Here is a 20,640-nt window from a genome sequence, read left to right on the forward strand (position 1 = left end):
ATTTGATCTACCTCTAGGAGGTAGTTGCTATAATTAATCTCATTTTCTAGATGAGGAAGGAAGCAAGCAGAGGTTAGGTGACTGACCCAAGGCCATACAGCTAGTGTCTGAGGCTGGATTTGAACTTGGGTCTTCCTAATTCCAGGATCAACACATTGAGTGCCCCATTACATATTACAGTGTAGACTTCTTGGGGTTAAAGTTTTCTCCTTACTTTTGTCTTTGTTGGTATGCCTAGGTTTCAGCATAGCAAGTAAGGGGTTAATGCTTGATTGAATAAATGGCCTGAGAAGCATCTTAAGGTTTGATGGGATTGGAGAGCATATTTAGGTTGATGAATAGGACTAGAAATATTAAGGAATAGGGAAAGATAGATTGATAAAAGGAATTTTCAAGACTATCAGTGTGAAAATGGAACTTATGAGTGATGGCAAAATTGAGGGAAAAATTAACCTCTTCTTGATGTATCAAACATGGGGAATTAAGTAGGTTGAGAAACCTAGGAACTTAGGGTATTTGAGAGAGTATTAAATGACAACAAGAACATAGGTGAGTAGAAAGTCTGTGAGGCAGCCACTAAGTTTTTTAGAAAAGGAAGAACATCCTCAGGGTAATATGAGTAATATCTGCGAGTGTTTTATCTTCACTATTTATATCTTCCAGAAATCCTTTCCGTAAAAAGCAGAGATGAAAATTCTGCCTGGTTTGCATTTTCTTGCTTCCTGAATTGCTTTTTTTTTTTTTTTAAGTTTTTACAAGGCAAATGGGGTTAAGTGGCTTGCCCAAGGCCACACAGCTAGGTAATTATTAAGTGTCTGAGACTGGATTTGAACCCAGGTACTCCTGACTCCAGGGCCGGTGCTTTATCCACTGTGCCACCTAGCCACCCCCCGAATTGCTTTTTTATGTCATTTGTCCCTTTTGTGAATCACTGGAAATGGGAAGTAATCATCAACCTTGAAAAGTCTTGCCATGTTCCCGATACACCTTTGATAGATTGTATATCTTTCTGTTAATATCTGTTAGACATGCAGGTCTTAGAGCATGCTTGGTAGCAAGTCATCAACCACTACCAAGTAGTCTTATGATGCCCCTTGTCCTAGTGGTACCTCTGGATTCATGTTCTTTCCTTATCTTTTTTTATCTTGAAGCCCCTTTCTTATTTTTAATGATACTTTCAGTCTCTGATAACATCGAAAATGGAGGTGTTACCTAAAAACATTCTAACCTTCTAGAAAGGAAATGGGCTTGACACAACTTTAGCAGCTGTATATGTTGAAACATTGTGCATTTCAAAAACAAGCTTTCCTGCCTTGGTTCAGAAGAGAACTCAGTGAAATAACAGAGAATACAAATATTCCTTTTCATGAAGACAAATTTCATGAATAAATAGAACTGTTTACACTAGATAGTCTGGGAACTGGGGTGGTTTTGGTCAAAATTGACATATTGTAAAGATAAGAAGAAATAAAAAGGGATGACTTTGTTAGCCATATTCCAGAATACTTGCATTAAATTTGAAAGTAGTTGTCTTCAGACTTAATAAGTGTTACCTTTGAATGATAGCTATATTCAATTTGTTGACTTTAATTTTTCAACATAAATTGGTCCAACAAGGTTTTATCTGAATTTAGTAATCAGTTATAGGATCATCTGATAATAGAACTAAAAGAGACCTTAATAGATAGAGAATATGTAGTTTATTTTATTAAAAAACACCTCATGGGGTGGCTAGGTGGAGCAGTGGATAGAACACCGGCCCTGGATTCCGGAAGACCTGAGTTCAAATCGCAGCTCAGACACTTAATAATTAACTAGATGTGTGACCTTGGGCAAGCCACTTAACCCCATTTGCCTTGCAAAAAAAAAACAAACCTAAAAAAATACCACCTCATTTTATTAAGTGCCAGATAGGTTAAGAAACTAGGAATATTTGGAATATATACCTTTTTTTTTTTGCAAGGCAAATGGGGTTAAGTGATTTCCCCAAGGTCACACATCTAGTTAATTATTAAGTGTCTGAGTTTAGATTTGAACTCAGGTCTTCCGGAATCCAGGGCCGGTGCTCTATCCACTGCTCCATCTAGTTGCCCCAAGTGCTTAACCTTTTTGTTTGTTTTTTAGTTTTTGCAAGGCCTTGGGGTTAAGTGACTTGCCCAAGGCCACACAGCTAGGTAATTATTATTGAACTCAGGTACTCCTGACTCCAGGGCCCGTGCTCTATCCACTGCCCCACTTAGCTGCCCCCCAGTACATACCTTTTTAAAGAAAATATCGTAGAAGTCAAGGAAGACAATCACATATCTCTTACAAAATATTCCTTGTCAGATACTGTATACTGGATTTAATATACTTTTTTCTGTCACAGGGTACCATATATTATTGAATGAAAAGGGTTAATTACCCTGAAACTAGAGCAGCTTCATTAAAGGTAAATCTACCAACTGGAAATCCTCAAAAGTAAAATTGTTATCCCTTAGGTGACAATTGACTGAACTATCTTATCTGGAGAGATTAGACCAGAACAATTCTTTATCCCTTGTCCCTTTGCCACATCTAAGCATTGAAAGGTTACAAGCACATAGTTTTCTCAATATTACTAATCTTTGAAATGGAAAACTAAAAAGATTATTTTTACTTGAACAAGAACTACCCCAATTTTTTTCCTTCTCAGAGGGGGCAACCTCCTGATTGAGCTCTTTGCATATTTTAAATGCTCCACCTACCCCTATCTTTGAGCAGCTTTCAAAAGAATAGAAACTAAAGGTGCATAAACTCAATAAGACAGTGTCTTAAGGCAGTTTTTGAGTTAATCACCTTCAGGTTATTTCTTGATTTTTTTTTTCTTCACTGTTTCTTTTCACCTATATATTTTCCTTGACCCTGATAACCCTTACACTAGAAGTGTACAAGAGGGAAATGGGGTTTACCTAAGACCTGGGGAGGAGGTGATGACAGGGACCACCAGAAAGCTCTTATAGACCACTAATAGCCTTTGGAGCATAGTTTACAGGCTAGAATGTGAAAGTCTTTAAGTGTCTTTCTCCCTTGCTTGATGCCTCATTTTCGAGTGCTAAGTCAGCAGGCAGGCACTTTTTCCTCTATGGTTACTGTCAGAGTAACATGAAGGTCAGACAGAGATAGACAAATGAGAACAGCTCAGAGAAAGGAGGTTACCAAGGTAACAAGCAGGCGGGGCTGCTATTTGGAAACAGGCCTAATCCTCTTCTTTCACCCTCCTCTTTTCCTAATCAGCATTGGAAGATGGGTATTGTTTAGCTGACCTGTATCCTCAGGGTAGGAGCCATAATCTCTTTCTGACAGTTCCCAGTGACACTAGAGGGTGCTGCTTTGCATTTTAATTTGATAAGCACCACCAACAGCCTACTGTGGGACATTAGCAGCCAAGCATCTACTGGCCCTGCTCCAAGGAGAGTTCTAGTTAGAACCAAGATGGTGTTATTTTTCAGTTTTCTTTGTGATTACTTTTAGAGGTTTTTTTTGGTTGTGCTTTTTGAAGAGGTGTTTGACTGTTTTAGCTGTTTCTCCTCCTCTTCTACTCCCCCCAACCAAAATGGTTTTCCCCATCCAACTCTTCTGGAAGGTGACTTTTGTCCCACTCGTTGTAGACAATTGGAATAAAATTATCCTTGTAAGCTTAGTGAAAATGATCATTTTGAGGATCAAGTTAAGCTAATAGAAGCATCCCCTTGAATTAAGCACCTTCAGGTTATTTCAAAAGTTATGAACATCTAAAGATTGGCCAGTCCATATCAATTGCAGATTCCACACTAGCTTTCCTCTTCCTCTGCATCATAGAACAGTCAACCTTTTAAGCTCTAATTTTAAGCAGCCATATTCCCAACCAACTAATGAAGAATAAAGGAAATAGAAGCCGCTTGACAAAGTAGTTGTGAAAATTTAAGAATAAAATCTCTATCCCTATATCCTGAGGTCAGAATGCAGTGTGCTGTTTACAGAAGTATCTAAGGGAGGAATCTGACTAAATAGCAGATCCCTAAACAGAAGTTTTTTCAATCAACTACAATTGAACCTTTGAGGCTTCTTTACCCCCAAATCTTAAATCTCCTTTAAATCATTTATCTGTTCAGAACACACTAAAAATGTTTTACGTTCCAAACCTGAAACTTGATTGAAAATTAAATTTAGGGGCAACTAGATGGTGCAGTGGAGAGAGTACTGGTCCTGGAGTTAGGAAGACCTGAGTTTTTAAATCAGGCTTCAGGCACTAAATACTTAGCTGTGTGACCTTGGGCAAGGCACTTAACCCCATTGCCTTGTAAAAATAAGTTTTAAAAATATGAAAATTACAAATTTAAATAATTTCTTTTTTTTTAATAGATTATACCTCTTTCCTACCTATGATTCCTTGTCCTGAATTGAAATGGATAGCCATTTACTTCCAATTTTCTGGGGGTAAAAAAGATGAAAGCTACTGATTGACCAAGTCAATGCAGGCTATCCCGTATCTTCCCCAAAATAAAATGCTCAGGAAACATTTAAAATAATAGTGATTTTATCTGAATTTTACTTGTCCATCCAGTTGGTTTTCCTAACATCTTTTTTCTTTCACTGAGTTTCAAAGCACCTGATTTTCTTCTGATGGTTTACTGCTCCACTAACTTTTTAGACTAGTTTCGTTAATCTATTTTGCACTTTACTACTATAAAATGGAAATGATTTTTCATCGCTTAGCCTTCTTAAGATAGAATATAGGAAACATAGTATATATGACTGCACTGAGTTCTGTTTTGAATGTGACAGAATCATTAAGTATTTTCTCTTTTGCTTGAACAGGATAAAATTTTTTCAGAAGATGGATTTTGAGGAGCAGCTTCAGTGCATTGAAAATAATTCTGCTTAAGCTGCTTTACAGTATGGTTGTTATTTCTTTCAAATAACCTATTCGTGAGTAAATTTGAATAAAACTAGATTCACTTTAAGATCTGGCTCAAGATAAGAAAATGAAAATTTTCCCATGCTTAATAAAGGAAAATCTAGATTTATTCAAATATGTACTTGAGTTAATTCCCTTCAGAAAAAAAAAGGTTCTTTGACTTTGCACCAAAATTCTTAAACATCAGGTTCTCTCAGTACTTTTCAACTGTAATGTGAGTTACATTAGAATAGGTTTTCTTCTGGGAACCTAGTATTATCAAGTAGAAAGATCCCTACTAAAGGATAGTTTCTGACAGTATCTGTAAATTTTGAATGAAAGCTATTGCATAAATCTTTCTGGAACACAAAACATCCTTAGGAAAGACCTCCAGGTAGGTGGTCTCTTCTTATAGGTTTGACTAATGAGCAGGGTCAAGGATTTATCAACTTCTGTAGAAGTGTCCTTGGCAGTCATTAGGAAGAACACAGGAATAATGGCTTAATTTCTAAATGGATTGTTAAATGAAGCATTCATTAAGGACCCACATGTCTTTTTAAGTACAAAATCTATAATTATCTTCTTAAGACAAATTCCTCTTCCTTTACACTTTGATGTTTTTGTTGTTGTCCAGTTTGTGATGCTGTTTGGGGTTTTCTTGGCAAAAAAGAATTGAGTGGCTTGCTATTTCTTTTTCCTATTCATTTTATAGATGAGACACTGAGCTGACTAGTCCAAGGTCACATACCTAGTATCTGAGACCAGAACAGTCATCTTAGTCATTCAATAATTTTTCAGCTTTTGGAATTTCTGTATTTTTGCATGGTAATTCCCAAACTGACAAGCACCCTTAAGTTTTGTTGACTTTGAGTTATCTGTTATATATGAAATCCCTGTCTTTCAAGAATATAGGGAGCTCAGCTTCTTACTTTACTTGGCAACCACTGTCCCTGAGGATTTGCCTCTTTCCTCTGTCTCTTTCCCATTCTCTAGAAGCCTTCTGCCCCGTAAAGATCCTATCCCATTGGCTTCATGTCCCCCTAAATTCCTCATTTTCTTCCTTCTTTTGGATAGGAATTGGTTCTGAACCTATTGGAGGCAGTCTAGATAAATGTGGCTACCAAAGCCCTTTGGGTAAAAGAGGAGTTCTTCAATGGGATTCCCTTTCTCTACAGTTTTTAGAACTCTTCCCTTCATAGGTATCTCAAATGCCCTCCATGACTTGTTGGGTAGTTCAGTATTCCCTCAATATAGAAGCTTTAGCCTTTGTATTTCAATTTGGAATTCAGAACTCATTCTACAGTGAAAGCACTGTTCTAAATGGCAGTTAGTCTGTTGTACTATGAGTACTTAGGTTCAGCTACATTATGGGTGATGCTTTTAGACTTGTCTGAATATAGGAAATAACTGCTCTGGCCCCTAATCTCCTTCCAACTGTGATTCTGAATGATGTAGGGAGGAAAGGGAAGTAGGTTGGTTCACCTTATTTGGTATTTTGCTTCATGTAAAGATGATTTGAGAGTTAAGTGACTAGAATTGGTGTTGAACATCAGTAAATCTGACAGACTCCAATCTTGGTTTTAGAAAATGAGTGTGTATGAATTAAGACCAGAAGTTGCAACCAAAGAATTTCTCCAAGCTCCTCCCTCATGCCTTGGAGTTTAATTCAAGTTCTTCTCTCAAAACAATGGTAGAGATATGAAGAATTGCTATCCCTGTGTGGAAAAAATATAGCCCCCTTCAGGGGTAGTGTGCAGCTGTGCAGAAAAGGCGCCAGCAGCACTCATCACTTACAAAGGGAAATGCTGTGAATTTCAAGCAGTCAGGATTGTAGAAGCAAGGAGATAGTACCAGAAGAAGGGAGCTGCTTCTCTCAGCAAAACCAGTGCCACATCAATGAAAACTGGAGTATGAATTTTGGGGGAGGCATTGATTCCCCTATGAGGTTTCTCCTTTTGTTTCTTAAAACTTTCAAAATTGCTAATTCCCATACATTATGTTTGATGTACAGTCTTCTTTGAAAGGGATCATCCTTTCGGATTCCAGGTGATAATAAGGATCACACTGTGGGGAATGCTCCCTGGGTTTTTTCAATAGTCATCAGATTCCATTATTGCTATGCTTGGGTTTTAGTCTACTGTGAGTAATCAGTCATTGATAACCTTAATTGTGTACTACTTAGAACATGGTGACAGTTGCAAACTGTCTTTATAGAGTTTCAACTATCATTTCTACATTTTTTTCTCTCTTGACTGTCTCCTTTTTCGAGGTAATTTTTTTTTTTTTGGACGATTGGGGGTACCTGTGGGGATGAGAAGAAAGAATAGAATGGTTGAATAAATTGTGATATATGCTTCTAATGAAATATGAGGAATGTGAATAATCCAGAGAAACATCAGAAGACTTAATATCAAGGGACATAGAATGAAGCAACAGAACCAGGAATATACAGTATAGACAGTGACTATAATGAAAAAAATGAAACCAAATACTGTTTAAATCTAATGATCAGTCTTATCTTTTCTCCTCCCCCTTACCCCCCCTGTTGAAGTAATATGTTACCTCACTTTCTCCCTTCAAGAGATGGCAGTCTTATGAGTTCAAGATGGTGTTGTGTTAGATTACTGTATCTTGCTCACTTACCTTAGATTTAGATCTAGAAGCATGGCAGACACTTTTCAGGGAGAAGGGGGGTAGAGGTAAAGGGAGTTATCTGGATATTTGGGAAAAGGCCTCTTTATACTTCAGTTTGCAGATTTCCCCAGATTATTTTACTCCTACTAATGGCTCACAGTGTTTAGTGTGAGTCAAGTACTTTCCCCAAAAAAGTACTCACCTAACCCTGGGAGGTAGGTATACAAGTAATTTTTTTAATAGTTGACCAAATAATGAAGAAAAATTAAGTTAAATTGTGCAAGTTGTGAGTCATATTAGTATCAGGAATTCTAATCTAGAGCCTTCCTCCTGACTCTACACCAAACTATTCACAGTTCAGCCAGCAAGATTTTTTCTCTCAAGGGGAGCTCATATCCATAAACACAATTATTTCATAATCCTCAGTCCTCATTTGTCAACCTGCTTGAATTAGTTTTTATGATTTTAGAATATTTTTTAAAATAAAATTTAGTGCTTTCCATGTGCAGTGCACTGCTAAGTACTAAGGTTATGTTAATAGAAAACCAAAAAAGATCCCTGCTCAATGAGCTCACATTCTAATGGGGAAGACACACATGTATAAGAGGTTTCAGCTTCAAATCAGATGGAAAAATCCTGTCCTTAGGGTACAGCAGCAAAGCAGATGGTAATGCATCATCTTTAAAGTCATTTCCATAGATAAACTATCTATTTGTGATGTTGAACCATGGAACCATTTGATGGAGCCAATGACTTGGGTAGGGAAAATTTATTCGGTAGTGTTAAAATATGGGGTCTTCAGTAGTTTGTGGCTGCTGAAGAAGCTAGGGCTCCAGTGCCTGCCTGCCTTTTGATAGCAGTTGGTCAGTAATCAGAGGTGATATTTTAAGACGTTGGTAGTAGTATGATTTTGACATATGCTGTTTCACCCTTGCTCCTTCTTCTAGAGTAGTTCATCTGCCCTATAGGTTGGCAGTTGGTTGGCAGTTGGTGAGGATGGCTGGCCCCTTTGCTAAAGTAGTTGCTTCCCTGAATGATAACCTAAGGGACTGGGTTAGAAGCAGGGCCAGTGGTCTGGAAGGTGGGTGGGGGGCTGGAGGGGTATGTTTGTGTGTGTGTGTGTGTGTGTGTGTGTGTGTGTGTACGCGCACGCACTTCTATTCCAGGGATCTCAGGCTTACTTGCCCATTGGTGGCAGTTGGTCGGCAGTTGGTGTTACTGGTGGTAAGGAAAGTGGGACCCTTCTCCAAAGGGGTTGCTTCCCTAAATAAGCAAAACTGAATCTTTCATTAAAGAATAACTTCAGTAAGCTCAGATTTCTCAGGAATCTAAACAACAAGAAAGTTCAGCTAATTAGAATTTTTCTCTTTTTACTTTGACTTATTTCATGTGTCAAATGTCTCTAATCGATCTCGACTTTTTTTTTTAAATGACTTCAGTTTTTAAGTGATTTCATTGAATCAGTTCACATTTTCCCCATCCCTCTTATATCTTGCATGTGTAACTGATATTCACAGAGGTATATATAATACATTAGAAGGTACCTCAACAACATAGGTTTGAGTCCTAGCTTGACCACTTAACTTTGTGACCTTGAACAAATTGCTTAACATCTCTGGACCTCATTTTCTTCATCTGTGGTCCTTTCTAGATTTAAATCTATCTATGATTCTGAGGCATTGTAAGATTAATTTATGAAAGAAAATGCTTTCTCAATTTTTTTAGAGCAAGACTAAACTATGTTCAGTTATAGTTTCACTGATAAATGTATTTTATCCCATCTTTTCAGACTTATTACACATTACTCCCCATCAGTCAGATGACCACCCAAATTGGGTCTGGGTCTGTCTGTCTGTCTGTCACACACACACACACACACACACACACACACATATACACACAGAGACTCATATTTTCTTGCCTTTTCTTGCCCTGCTTCTTTCATGCCCTCCTCTCTTAGAAACTAAAGTTTTTTTCAAACCTGAGATCTCACCTCTATCCCTCCCCTTCATTAGCTGATGTTTACTTGGTATTTTTCTATGCTTGTATGTGTTTTTTCTTTCTTTAGAATTGAAGCTTTTTGAGGGCAAGAACTGTCTCAGTTTTGGCTTTGTCTCCCTTTGGCATAGTGCTTAGCATATGCTTGTGTTCTTTATAAATGTTTAGATGTTGATATCAAACATTAAAGGTTTTGATTATTTTTATTTTCTTCTTCACTCAACCAGTAAATATTTTTTAGTGCTATTATGTTCGTGGCATAGTGCTAAGCACTGAGGACTCTCTTTTCCCGCACTCCAACTGCCACTACCTAATCAAAATAGTTCTTACCCATTTTGTTTTATTGAATAAACATTTACATAGAAATATATGGACAGGGGTGGCTAGGTGGTGTAGAACACCGGCCCTGGAGTCAGGAGTACCTGAGTTCAAATCTGGCCTCAGATACTTAATAATTACCTAGCTGGGTAACCTTGGGCAAGCTACTTAACCCCATTGCCTTGCAAAAACCTTGAATATATATAGACAAAAAAATTCATGGCAATTTTGGAGGTGGAGGCACCAACCAATAGATGAGAAAAAGAAAACAAGAAGTTAACGGAGTCTTAATAAAAAAAAAAAAACACCAGGATTCCAGGTGTCTGGATGTGGTAGAAGAATATGTCTGGCCTGAAGAAGCCAAGTGTCTTGAGTGATGAGTAGCCAGTAAGTATGGCTCACTATGGAAAGAATATATAGAGGGGAGGTTGGTGAGGTAGACACAGCAGTTGAGGTGCTAATGTGTCAGCAATGTGCTAATACCCTTTTACAGATTTTTCTGCTTGAAGAGGTAGTTGAAGGAGTCTGACTCCTAACCAGTGAGAAAGTAGTAGGTAGTTTCTTCCTGCCACTCTTCTCCATTCCTCTTTCCCAGGTACGTCCGCCCCAGGTCATAGGACTGTATGTATACCAGGTACCCCAGCGGTCACCTAGTCCAAAATTCCCTTGTTTTTACAGAGGAAGAAATTAAAGTTCATAGTGATTAAGTGATTTGTCAAAAGTCATCCAGGAAGTAATAATCAGGAGGCAAACCATCCATTGCCGGCACAGTTCATTGACTCTAGACTAGATCAGGGGTGCCAGTAAGTTAAACCAGAACATATATTTTCCAATTAGATGTGAACACTCAAGTGAAGTGGCAGCTTTAAGGAACATGACCCCTGGCAGCAGAGAAGAGAACCAAGGCTTTATTCAAACTGGAGAGGGGTAGATCCAGGAAATTTAACTGGCACAGCAGAGTTGCTGCTCCTAGTAGGGGGAGCAGGGTAAGCACTCCACAAGGAGGGAAAAGAAAATATCAGGGTCCAGCAGTAGTACCAGAGTGATGAGTTACCTTGGCCATAGGCACATGTTCCATCTGTACATGTCTCATTATCATTTACCTTCTCTTCCTATGGACACTGTATATACATGAATGTGGACTTCAAGTTTAAGAGGAAAATATTGTTTTTCTTGCATTTTTTTAAAAGGCATTCTTTAAAAAACAGCTTTGAATTAAGTGTACTCTGGCTAACTGTCAGGGGAAACCATTGCTAGGGATTTTAGAGCAATAGTTTTAGGAATACAGATCCACAAACTCTATAGTATGAGAGTTATCACTGGGGACCTCATTTAGTGTGGTTAGTGGACATTCTGTTTGAAGCGAGTAGCCAAGAAGATAAAGTATAGTAAGAAGACTATAAGGATAGGAAAAAACTAGTTAAGAAAAAGCTTTAAATGCCACAGAGTTTTAAATTTGATCCAAGAGGTATGAGGAACCACAGGAGTTTATTGCTGCAATTTTAATTATATTTGACTAATCATTTACTGGTTCAAGGTGATGGAGTCTGAGAGTTATGTTGAGAACTTGCCGACTCTGCCTAATTCTCATTCATCCTGGATAACAAAGTATATCCTAATTACTCTTAAAACTAGTGGCCTATGTAGAATCAACTCTGCTGCCTTTTGCTTCTGAAGCTGTAGGTCCCAAAGCTCTGCTTTGTAATGAACAGTTTGCAAAAAGCAAATCCAATATCGTCCTTAATGTATTTTCTACCTCTGAAATAGTTGCATACAGCTTTCTTGCCTTCCTACAGTCATGTGTGGGAGACAGTAAAGGGCAGTATATAATTATTCATGGCTCCAGCTCCCTTTATTTCTCTAATCTAGTCCCTATTTCCATGTCACCTGCCTATGAACATTTAGAGCCTAATATGATGGTATTAAACCAGTAGCTAAAGGTGAAATGAAATAGAAGCTTCATTAAAAGATAAAAGGATATGAATTACTGGAAAGATTCAGGAATTTGTCACTCCAATTTCACTCTAAACTCCTTTCGCTTTTTTCTCCCCACTCAAACCTCCATGCAGCTGAAAGCCCCAAGTTGTGTGGTACTGCCTTATTTCATACAACTCCAAATTATATTTATTTCAGTACAGTGAAATAGAAAATTCCATAAAACCACCTTGGTTATATTAGATAGATATTACAGAGCTGCTTATTATGGAGTGTGGTGTAATGAAGATTATAGATGTGACCAAACGGTAATTAGCATAACTGGAACTGTAATTAAGTGCTGTTGTTCTGTACTGTGGTTTCTCCTCAGGTTTCTGTTGCAAAGTGGAAGGAAACTGAACAGTTTCAAACCCACGGGCATCCTTCCTCTCACCCCTCCTCCCATTCCTCCATATAACCTTTTTTATATAAAAAATCAAGCAAATTGTCGTCTTTCTAATACTGGAAGGGGAAGAAGAAGGGCTGTTTGGTAGAGGTAGCCAGCAACCAACTTCTTCAGTCTTTCAGCAATTTACTTCTGTAATTTCTTAGGTGTTTTCATATCAAGGTCTTTAGAACAGCTTAAATTAGATTAGAGAACTAATTAATTAATGCTACATGCCAAATCATGGTCAGTTATCCTGAATTTTGTCTTGTGATTGTGCTCCTTCAGTGACTCTGGAAGAGAATGTGCAACCCCACATCACTTGAATCCAGTTCACAAATGAGTATGATGTCATTGGTCCTCTGGAAAAATAAAGGGCAAACAACTAGAATGAATATTTCAACCACATTTTAAACATAATTCCAATCAGACAAGGTCACTGGTCCACCAGCATTAGTGTGCCTGTCTTCTCAGTTCGTCCAGCACATCTTTTATCATCTTTGCTAGTGTATGGAGTATTTTATTTTGCATTAGTAGTAAGTGGAGATGATCTTTTCTAATGTTATTAACATTTTTATGATTCTCCTTTTAAAGATCTTTTTTTGTCCTATCTTCTGACCATTGGGATCTTGTTATATTTATGTTAATTTCCCATATATCTTAGATTTTGTATTTTTATCATATTTGAAATAAGATTTATTTCCCATCTCATGCACTAATTCTAATCATGCAAAAAGCTTATCAGTGTCATTTAACCAAAAGTGATCTTTTTTTTCTCTTTTGCAATCTCTTCTATTCCTTATTTTATTTAAAAACTTCTCTCCCTTGTCATTTAAGCTGATGCAGTGATTGTGTGAGAAGCTCTGCAGAAAACTTTCACCCTCTTTTCTGGGTCAGAGTAGTACACAGCTTAGATGATGGAAGGAGTTGGCAACCCATAAATATGACTTAATGGCCAGGAGACATAGTAATGACCTGTACGGTTTTCTAGATGTTTGTGGTGTTTAAAAAAAAACAAACGGGGCGCCTAGGTGGCACAGTGGATAAAGAACCGGCCCTGGAGTCAGGAGGCCTGGGTTCAAATCCAGTCTCAGACACTAATAATTACCTAGCTATGTGGCCTTGGGCAAGCCACTTAACCCCATTTGCCTTGCAAAAAAAAACCCTAAAAAAAAACAGACAAAAACCTTTCTAGCTCACCAAATGAGTCCAAGGTGCTTGATTCCCAAAGAATTTATTTCTACCAGTGGCTTTAGGATATTTATTGGGATGCCAAATCACAATATAGAAAGAGCAGTATGTTGGCAAGTTATTCTACTTTTCTTGGATCTTTTCATCTTCACTCATCCAGTGGTATTATAGAAAATCCAAAAAATTGACTTTGAAGAGGTTTGTCTCGTATTTATGTCATCCTTGAACTACTTGATTGAAATGATTCTACAGAGGAATGAAGGCTTTATTTTGTTTTTCTTCCTTTTCCCCATTCCTCTTCCCCCATCCAGTTTTCAGATAAAAATTAATGGAGAATATAAAGGGACTTTGGGAGATTTAGTTGCTAGTAAAATTATAAACTCCCCACTTCAGAGCAAACAAAAGTAGACAGCTGCTATTTTGCCAAATGCATTTTTATAAAGTGGAGGACAAAATATGTAGACTCCCACTCTAGCTAATTGTTTCATGAAAAGACTGGGTTAGAGGAATTGGTGGGGTGGGGAGAGATAAAGGGAAGTAGTCTTGGATGCTTTGCAGCAACAGAGAGAAAAGGAGGTTTTGGCAGATGTTCAGGAGGCAGAATTAGCCTGAATCTGTTTGAGCTTTCTTTGAACTGCCATCAGTGACCTTCAAGAAAGCTCATTCCATGCAGTGAATGAAGCAGTGACCAGGCCTCAGCTTTTCTTTTGGTCTTCAAGATCAGAGAGTGTAGAGTACAAGGAGTGAGCCATAATGATAGACAGTTCCAGAGTCAGATTTCTGCTGCAAAGCTGCCCAGTGGCTAGGGTTATAACATGCCTGTTTTCCACAACTTCCAACTTTTCAGGTTCAAGGACTGCTCTACATTTTCTTTAAGTGGCCCTAGGTGTGAATATCTAAACAGTAACAGTTCATGGGTTTCTAGCATAGTGTTTGCATTCCTGCTTCTCTTCTTTCTAGGTCTTCCAATCAGTGATGTTAAGTCATGTTAAATCAATTAACGTATTATTTATTCAGTCCTTATATGCTCTGCTAAATGGATATGAATGGGTGCTGCAAACACATGGGTTTTGCCAGCTGGACAAATGCTAGGATTTAATAGCTAAAAGAACTATGCTTTTAATAAATAATTCCCTTCTCCAGCCCCTAGGATGTTCTGCACTCACCTAGAAAAGTAATCATGTTCTCTTTGATGACTAAGATCATAGTTGAGGTGACTTTTAAAAATTTGTGGTTGTTTTCTTCCAGGAACGTTTTATTAGTTGCTTCTGTAACCCCTAGGGATTTGCTGGTACATCGAAGTAGTACTTCTATTTCTTAGTAGCTAAGGAAAATGACTAGATCCATATGCCTTTCAACCATTCTCATTAGCAGACTTCTGTTGAAATCTTTAGACACCCATCCAGTTGTACTTAGTCTAATTTTTAAGTAGATTTTTGTCAGACTAAAAGGGACAGCTGCCTTATAAGACATTTTTGAATCCCTTGATCATTTTGAATGATCTTTTATCCCTTGTAGATTACTGTAATAACTTGATAGGTGCTAGATTAACAAGGAAGGGAAATAACATGAGACATGTGACTTTCAAAAGTTCCCAATCTGACTTGGTATTTTCTTTCTTGAACAGCCAGTGACTCAGTTCCCCATTTGTAAAATGTGATGGAGAGGAGAGTTTGAACTATGTGATCTCTAAACACCTTCCAGGTGTAAATCTTACGTGACTCTGAGAATATCTGTAGATTTCCTTTTCCTAGAATTTCCATGAATTGAACAGCTTTTTTTATATATTTAGTATGCAACATTGTTTATGAAAAATTGAGAATAGGAGTAAGGTATGATAGATAGTGGAAAAAGTATTTCTAAAGAAAGGGAAGATTTCTATTGCAGGATGCTCACTTTGTCTAGAATTGGATCACTGAACACCAGGAGAGTTTTCATCTTTAGAGCCCTCCAAGACTGGAAAAAGATGTGGGTAATAGGTACATTTAAAAGATCTTTTTCCCATAGGTGTACTAATTACGACTCCTTACGGCCTTTTTCCCCACAGATGGAATCCCCTGTTTCCACACCAGCTGTGCTTCCGCTGCATCTTTTAGTTCCAGTGGTCAATAATGATATCTCCTCCCCCTGTGAGCAAATCATGGTCCGAACACGTTCTGTAGGAGTGAATACCTGTGATGTGGCCTTGGCTACAGAACCTGAGTGCCTAGGCCCCTGTGAACCTGGTACCAGCGTCAACCTAGAGGGCATTGTGTGGCAAGAAACAGAAGATGGTAAGTTCTTTCAGTGATATATGATATGCCTTAAAATTCTTTTCTTCAGGATAGTCCAATTTAGGCTTATGATATCTCTCAAGTATAGGTTAAGAGTTTAAGCAATCACAATCTTTTATTGAAAATGTTTCAGTGATTTAATACAATTATTTAGTAAATCCCTGATTTGAGGAATTTGAGTCACTTTTTTCAGTTATATTACCAACATTTTATACTAAATCCAGAGCTATCCCTTCTTAGAGTTAAAAGAAGAAAAAGATTTCAGCAAAACTAAGCAATTTATTGAAAAGCCTGACTTTTTTTTTTTTTTTTAGTTTTTTTTAGTTTTTTGCAAAGCACTGGAGTTAAAACGTGGCTTGCCCAAGGCCACAGAGCTAGGTAATTATTAAGTGTCTGAGGCCGGATTTGAACTCAGGTAGTTGACTCCCGGTTTAGTGCTCTATCCACTGCACCACCTATCCGCCCCCTATAAATAGTATTTCATAGTCTCCAAAATCAGAAATGGAGGCGGAGATGTGGAAAAGTAGAAGCTTTTAGCATTAGTTCTTGTTGTTTTCATTTATGTTATTGTAGTCTTTGTTTAGCATGTTGTTTTCTGGTTCTACATAATTCACTGTATATCAACTTATATAAATCTTCCATAAACATATTTCTTTTTTTCTTGTTTAACGGAAATTTTATTTTATTTTTCCAATAACACACAATAGTAATTTTTCAACATTCCTCCATTTGCAAACTTATGAGTTCTACATTTTTCCTCACTCTGTCCCTCCCCATGGCAAGCAATTTGGTAAAAGTTGTACATATACATTCTGGTTTCATGTATTTCCATATTAGACATGTTGTTAAAGAAGAGTTGGCACTAAAGGGAAAAAAAAACCATGAGAGAGAAAGGAGAAGACATAAAGAATGTTTTAAGAAGTGGATATAGTATGCTTTCCTCTGCTGTCACACAGCATGGCTTTTTCCTCAATGTGTAGGGCATTGTCCATGGCAGGTCTCTCAGGTTTGTCTTTGATCTCTGAACTGCTGAGAGGGGTTTCATCCATTGTAATTGATCATCTCACAATGTAATGTGTACAATGTTATCTGGTTCTGCTCACTTCATTCAGCAGCAATTCATGCAAGTCTTAATGCTTCTCCAAAGTCCGATCGTTCATGATTTCTTACAGAACAATAGTACTCCATAGCATTCGAATACTTATAACTTGGGGCAGCTAGGTGGTACAGTGGATAGAGCACTGACCCTAAAGGCAGGAGATCTGAGTTAAAATCTGGCTTCAGTCACTTAATAATTACCTAGCTGTGTGACCTTGGGCAAGTCACTTAACCCCATTGCCATGCCCAAAAAAACCCAATATATACTATGTCAATCTTTCCCTAATTGATGAACATCTCCTCAATTTTCAATTCTTTGCCACTTAAAAAGAACTGCTATAAGTATTTTTTGAACATGTGAGACTTTTCCTATTTTTTTTATAATTTCTTTGGAATATAGATCTAGTATTGGTGTTGCTGGATCAAAGGATATGATCAGTTTTTACTGCTCTTTGGGCATAGTTCCAGATTGTTCTCTAGAATGGCTGGATCACTCTCAACAGTAAATTAATGTCCCAGTTTTTTCACATCCTCTCCAGCATTGATCGTTTTCCTAGTTTGTCATCTTAGCCTGATAGCTGTGAGGTGGTCCCTCATAGTTGTTTTAATTTGCATTTATCTCAGTAATAATTTGGAACATTTTTCATATGACTAGGTATTTACCTTTGATTTCTTATTCTGAAAATTGCCTGTTCATATTCTTTGTCCATTTTATCAGTTGACTTCTAATCTTATAAATTTGATTCAGTTCTCTATTTTTAGAAACGATGCCTTCATCAGAAACACTAACTGTGGAGATTGTTTCCCATCATTCTGCTTTCCTGCTAATCTTTTTATGGGGGGGCGGGGTAAGGCAATGGAGTTAAGTGACTTGCCCAAGGTCACACAGCTAGGTAATTATTAAGTGTCTGAGGATGATTTGAACTCAGGTCCCTGTGACTCCAGGGCCATCCTTCTATCCATTGCGCCAGCTAGCTACCCCTTTTTTTCTAATCTTGATGAATTGGTTTTTATTAGTTCAACCCCTTTTTAATTTAATACAGTCAAAAATCATCCATTTTGTAATTTATAACGTTCTCTATTTCTTATTTGGTCATATATTTCTCACCTCTCCACCCCCCATTTCTTGTTTTCTTAATTGGTCTAAGGTATCACCCTTCATGTCTAAATCCTGACCGAATTTTGACCTTATTTTGGTGTGAGATGTGGATCTCTGCCTAGTTTTTATCTGTACTATTTTCCAGTTTTCTCAATGTGAATTCTTATCCCAGAAGCTAGTGTCCAACAGTAGATTATTATAGTCATTTAGTGTGTATACACACACACACACACACACACACACACACACACACACACACACCCCAATAAATTTGACAATCTAAGTGAACTAGATGAATATTTACAAAAATATAAACTACCCAGATTAACAGAAGAGGATATATAAAATACTTAAATAACCCCTTTTCAGAAAATTGAAAGAAATTGAAGAAACAATCAACAAGCTCCCTAAGAAAAATCTTTAGGATGGGACAACTAGTGGGGCAGTGGATAAAGCACTGGCCCTGGAGTCAGGAGTACCTGGGTTCAAATCCGGTCTCAGACACTTAATAATGACCTAGCTGTGTGGCCTTGGGCAAGCCACTTAACCCCATTTGCCTTGCAAAAACCTTAAAAAAAATAGAAGGGGTTCTGACAAATTCCTTTTATGACACCAATATAGTGCTGATACCTAAATCAGGAGAAGAAATGAAGAAAAAATAAATCCATCTCCTTAATGAGCATTAATGCAAAAATTTTAGCAAAGTGATTACAAGTTATTATTAGGCTAATATACCATGATCAGGTAGTATTATAACACCAGGTAGGCAGGGATATTATGAAAAATAACCCACATAGTTGACCAAATCCATAACAAAACTAACAGAAATCATATGATTATCTCAATTGATGCAGAAAAAGCCTTTGACAAAATTCAACACCTGTTCCTTTTAAGAACATTAGAGAATATAGGTATTTGTTTTCCTTAAAATAATAAGCAGTATTTGTCTAAAACCATCAAAAAGTATTATAGGGATAAAGTAGAAGCATTTCCAATAAGATCAGGAATAAAACACGAATACCCATTATCACCACTACTATTCAGTGTTGTATTAGAAATGTTAATTTTAGCAATAAGAGAAGAAAAAGAAATTGGGGGGGGGATCAGAATTGACATTCAGGAAGCAAAACTTTCATTTTAAACCATGTGATGATATACCTAGTGAACCCTAGAAAATCAACTAAAAAAACTACTTGAAACAACAACTTCAGCAAACTAACTAGGTATAATATAAATCCACATCAATCATCAACATTTCTTTATAGAAACAATAAAGCCTAACAGTAAGAGATAAGAGAAATTCCATTTTTTAAAAATGGCCCGAATGTAGATGCTTGAGGCTTTGTTTAAAAGGTGAAACATCATATCATATATTTAAAAAAAAAATACTTAAAAAAATGACAACCTGGGCAGCTAGGTGGTGCAGTGGATAGAGCACCGGCCCTGGAGTCAGGAGTACCTGAGTTCAAATCTGTCCTCAGACACTTAATAATTACTGAACTGTGTGGCCTTGGGCAAGCCACTTAACCCCATTGCCTTGGGGGGGGGAACCAAATCGAACCTTAAAAAAAAAACTCATGGCAAGGCAACATCATCTTGGAAGTGGGAATATAGATGATATTCTTGGCTAAACTATATGTGATCTTTAGTTCTTTTTTTTTTAGCACCAATAATAGGCACAACCACATTCTCCTCCAAAAACTATTAGATTTTTATAAACCTAGGAAAAATTGGGAAATGTTGTCTGACTTTGTTCCCATTGAGGTTGTTAAACATTTAACCATCCATGGTATCCCTACTATCCCACCCCACCCCCAAGGACTTCCTAAATCTAATCTGATAAAAATGTTTAGAGGAGTTATTGGGAAAGCTACACATTTGAACCTCATTAGGGTTTGGCATCAGTAATCAGATTGAGGGAAAAAGTTCTACTCCAAGGAGTTATGAGGCCCATAGTAAGATGATAACTAAATATCTCTGATTATCACATACTCCTATGTAGATGTGTTTAAAGACAGTTACTCCCCTGGTCATTCTGCTAAATTCTTGTCCAGTGAATGTTTTTGTTATTTAGTGCTTATTTAAAGGACACTGCATTAGGCATTAATATGTTAATCTGCATTAATCTCACTGTGATCTTAGTTCTTTTGTGGTTATTATTAATAGTAAAGCTAAGTTTAATTTTAGTAAAACATTGAAGTTTTATCCTATGCCAGAGGACAAAATGTGTAGTATATTTTGTGAGTAAAAGGAACACACATGGGGATTTGTGTCTGTTTCTATGTATCTTACATGTCATATAGAATTCTAATCACAAAGCAGCTATCTTTGATTTTTAAAAATGTCATTTGCCTGTAGCCAAATTTCTCAACAGTTAAGAGAATCCATTGGAATGAGAAACATGTGAAGACTAAAATTTAAATGCTGTTCAATAGGCTTCAGAACAGTTTCAGTGCATTGAATTGATTGGCAGAAGAGATCAATTTCTTACCTATGTGCTCTGCTCATCTTCAGGATTTGAAGGCAATCTTCTCAAAACTGAAGATTTTTTTTATGTATATGAATCCAATGAAAACCTTTAAAAAGAAAAGTGAAAAAATATAAACTTTTCTTTTCCTTGAGGTCAAGGGAATATTTCCTCACAATCAAGGCAGGGACAGGCCTGTTGTTCTTGGCCACATCTCTGACTTTTTTTTAATGAGGGTAACCATCTGTCACTAAAGTTCCCTATATTCATAAGTTTTCTCTCACCATTTTTTTTAATACTTATCTG

At 37.2% G+C, this 20,640-nt stretch overlaps 1 protein-coding gene across 7 annotated transcripts in view; it reads left to right on the forward strand.

Moving 5' to 3' along the window:
• ZNF609 (zinc finger protein 609) overlaps window positions 1-20,640 on the forward strand; it is a 241,562-nt gene that overhangs the window by 173,625 nt on the left and 47,297 nt on the right. For 2 of the 7 annotated variants that reach the window (XM_074234383.1, XM_074234382.1), the window contains exon 3: window positions 15,445-15,670. In XM_074234383.1, the coding sequence (XP_074090484.1) occupies window positions 15,445-15,670 (226 nt within the window). The other 5 variants (XM_074234387.1, XM_074234385.1, XM_074234389.1 and 2 more) reach the window with 5 other exon arrangements.

Source organism: Macrotis lagotis, chromosome 4 (genome assembly GCF_037893015.1).
Source record: "Macrotis lagotis isolate mMagLag1 chromosome 4, bilby.v1.9.chrom.fasta, whole genome shotgun sequence".
Lineage (NCBI taxonomy): Eukaryota > Metazoa > Chordata > Mammalia > Peramelemorphia > Peramelidae > Macrotis > Macrotis lagotis.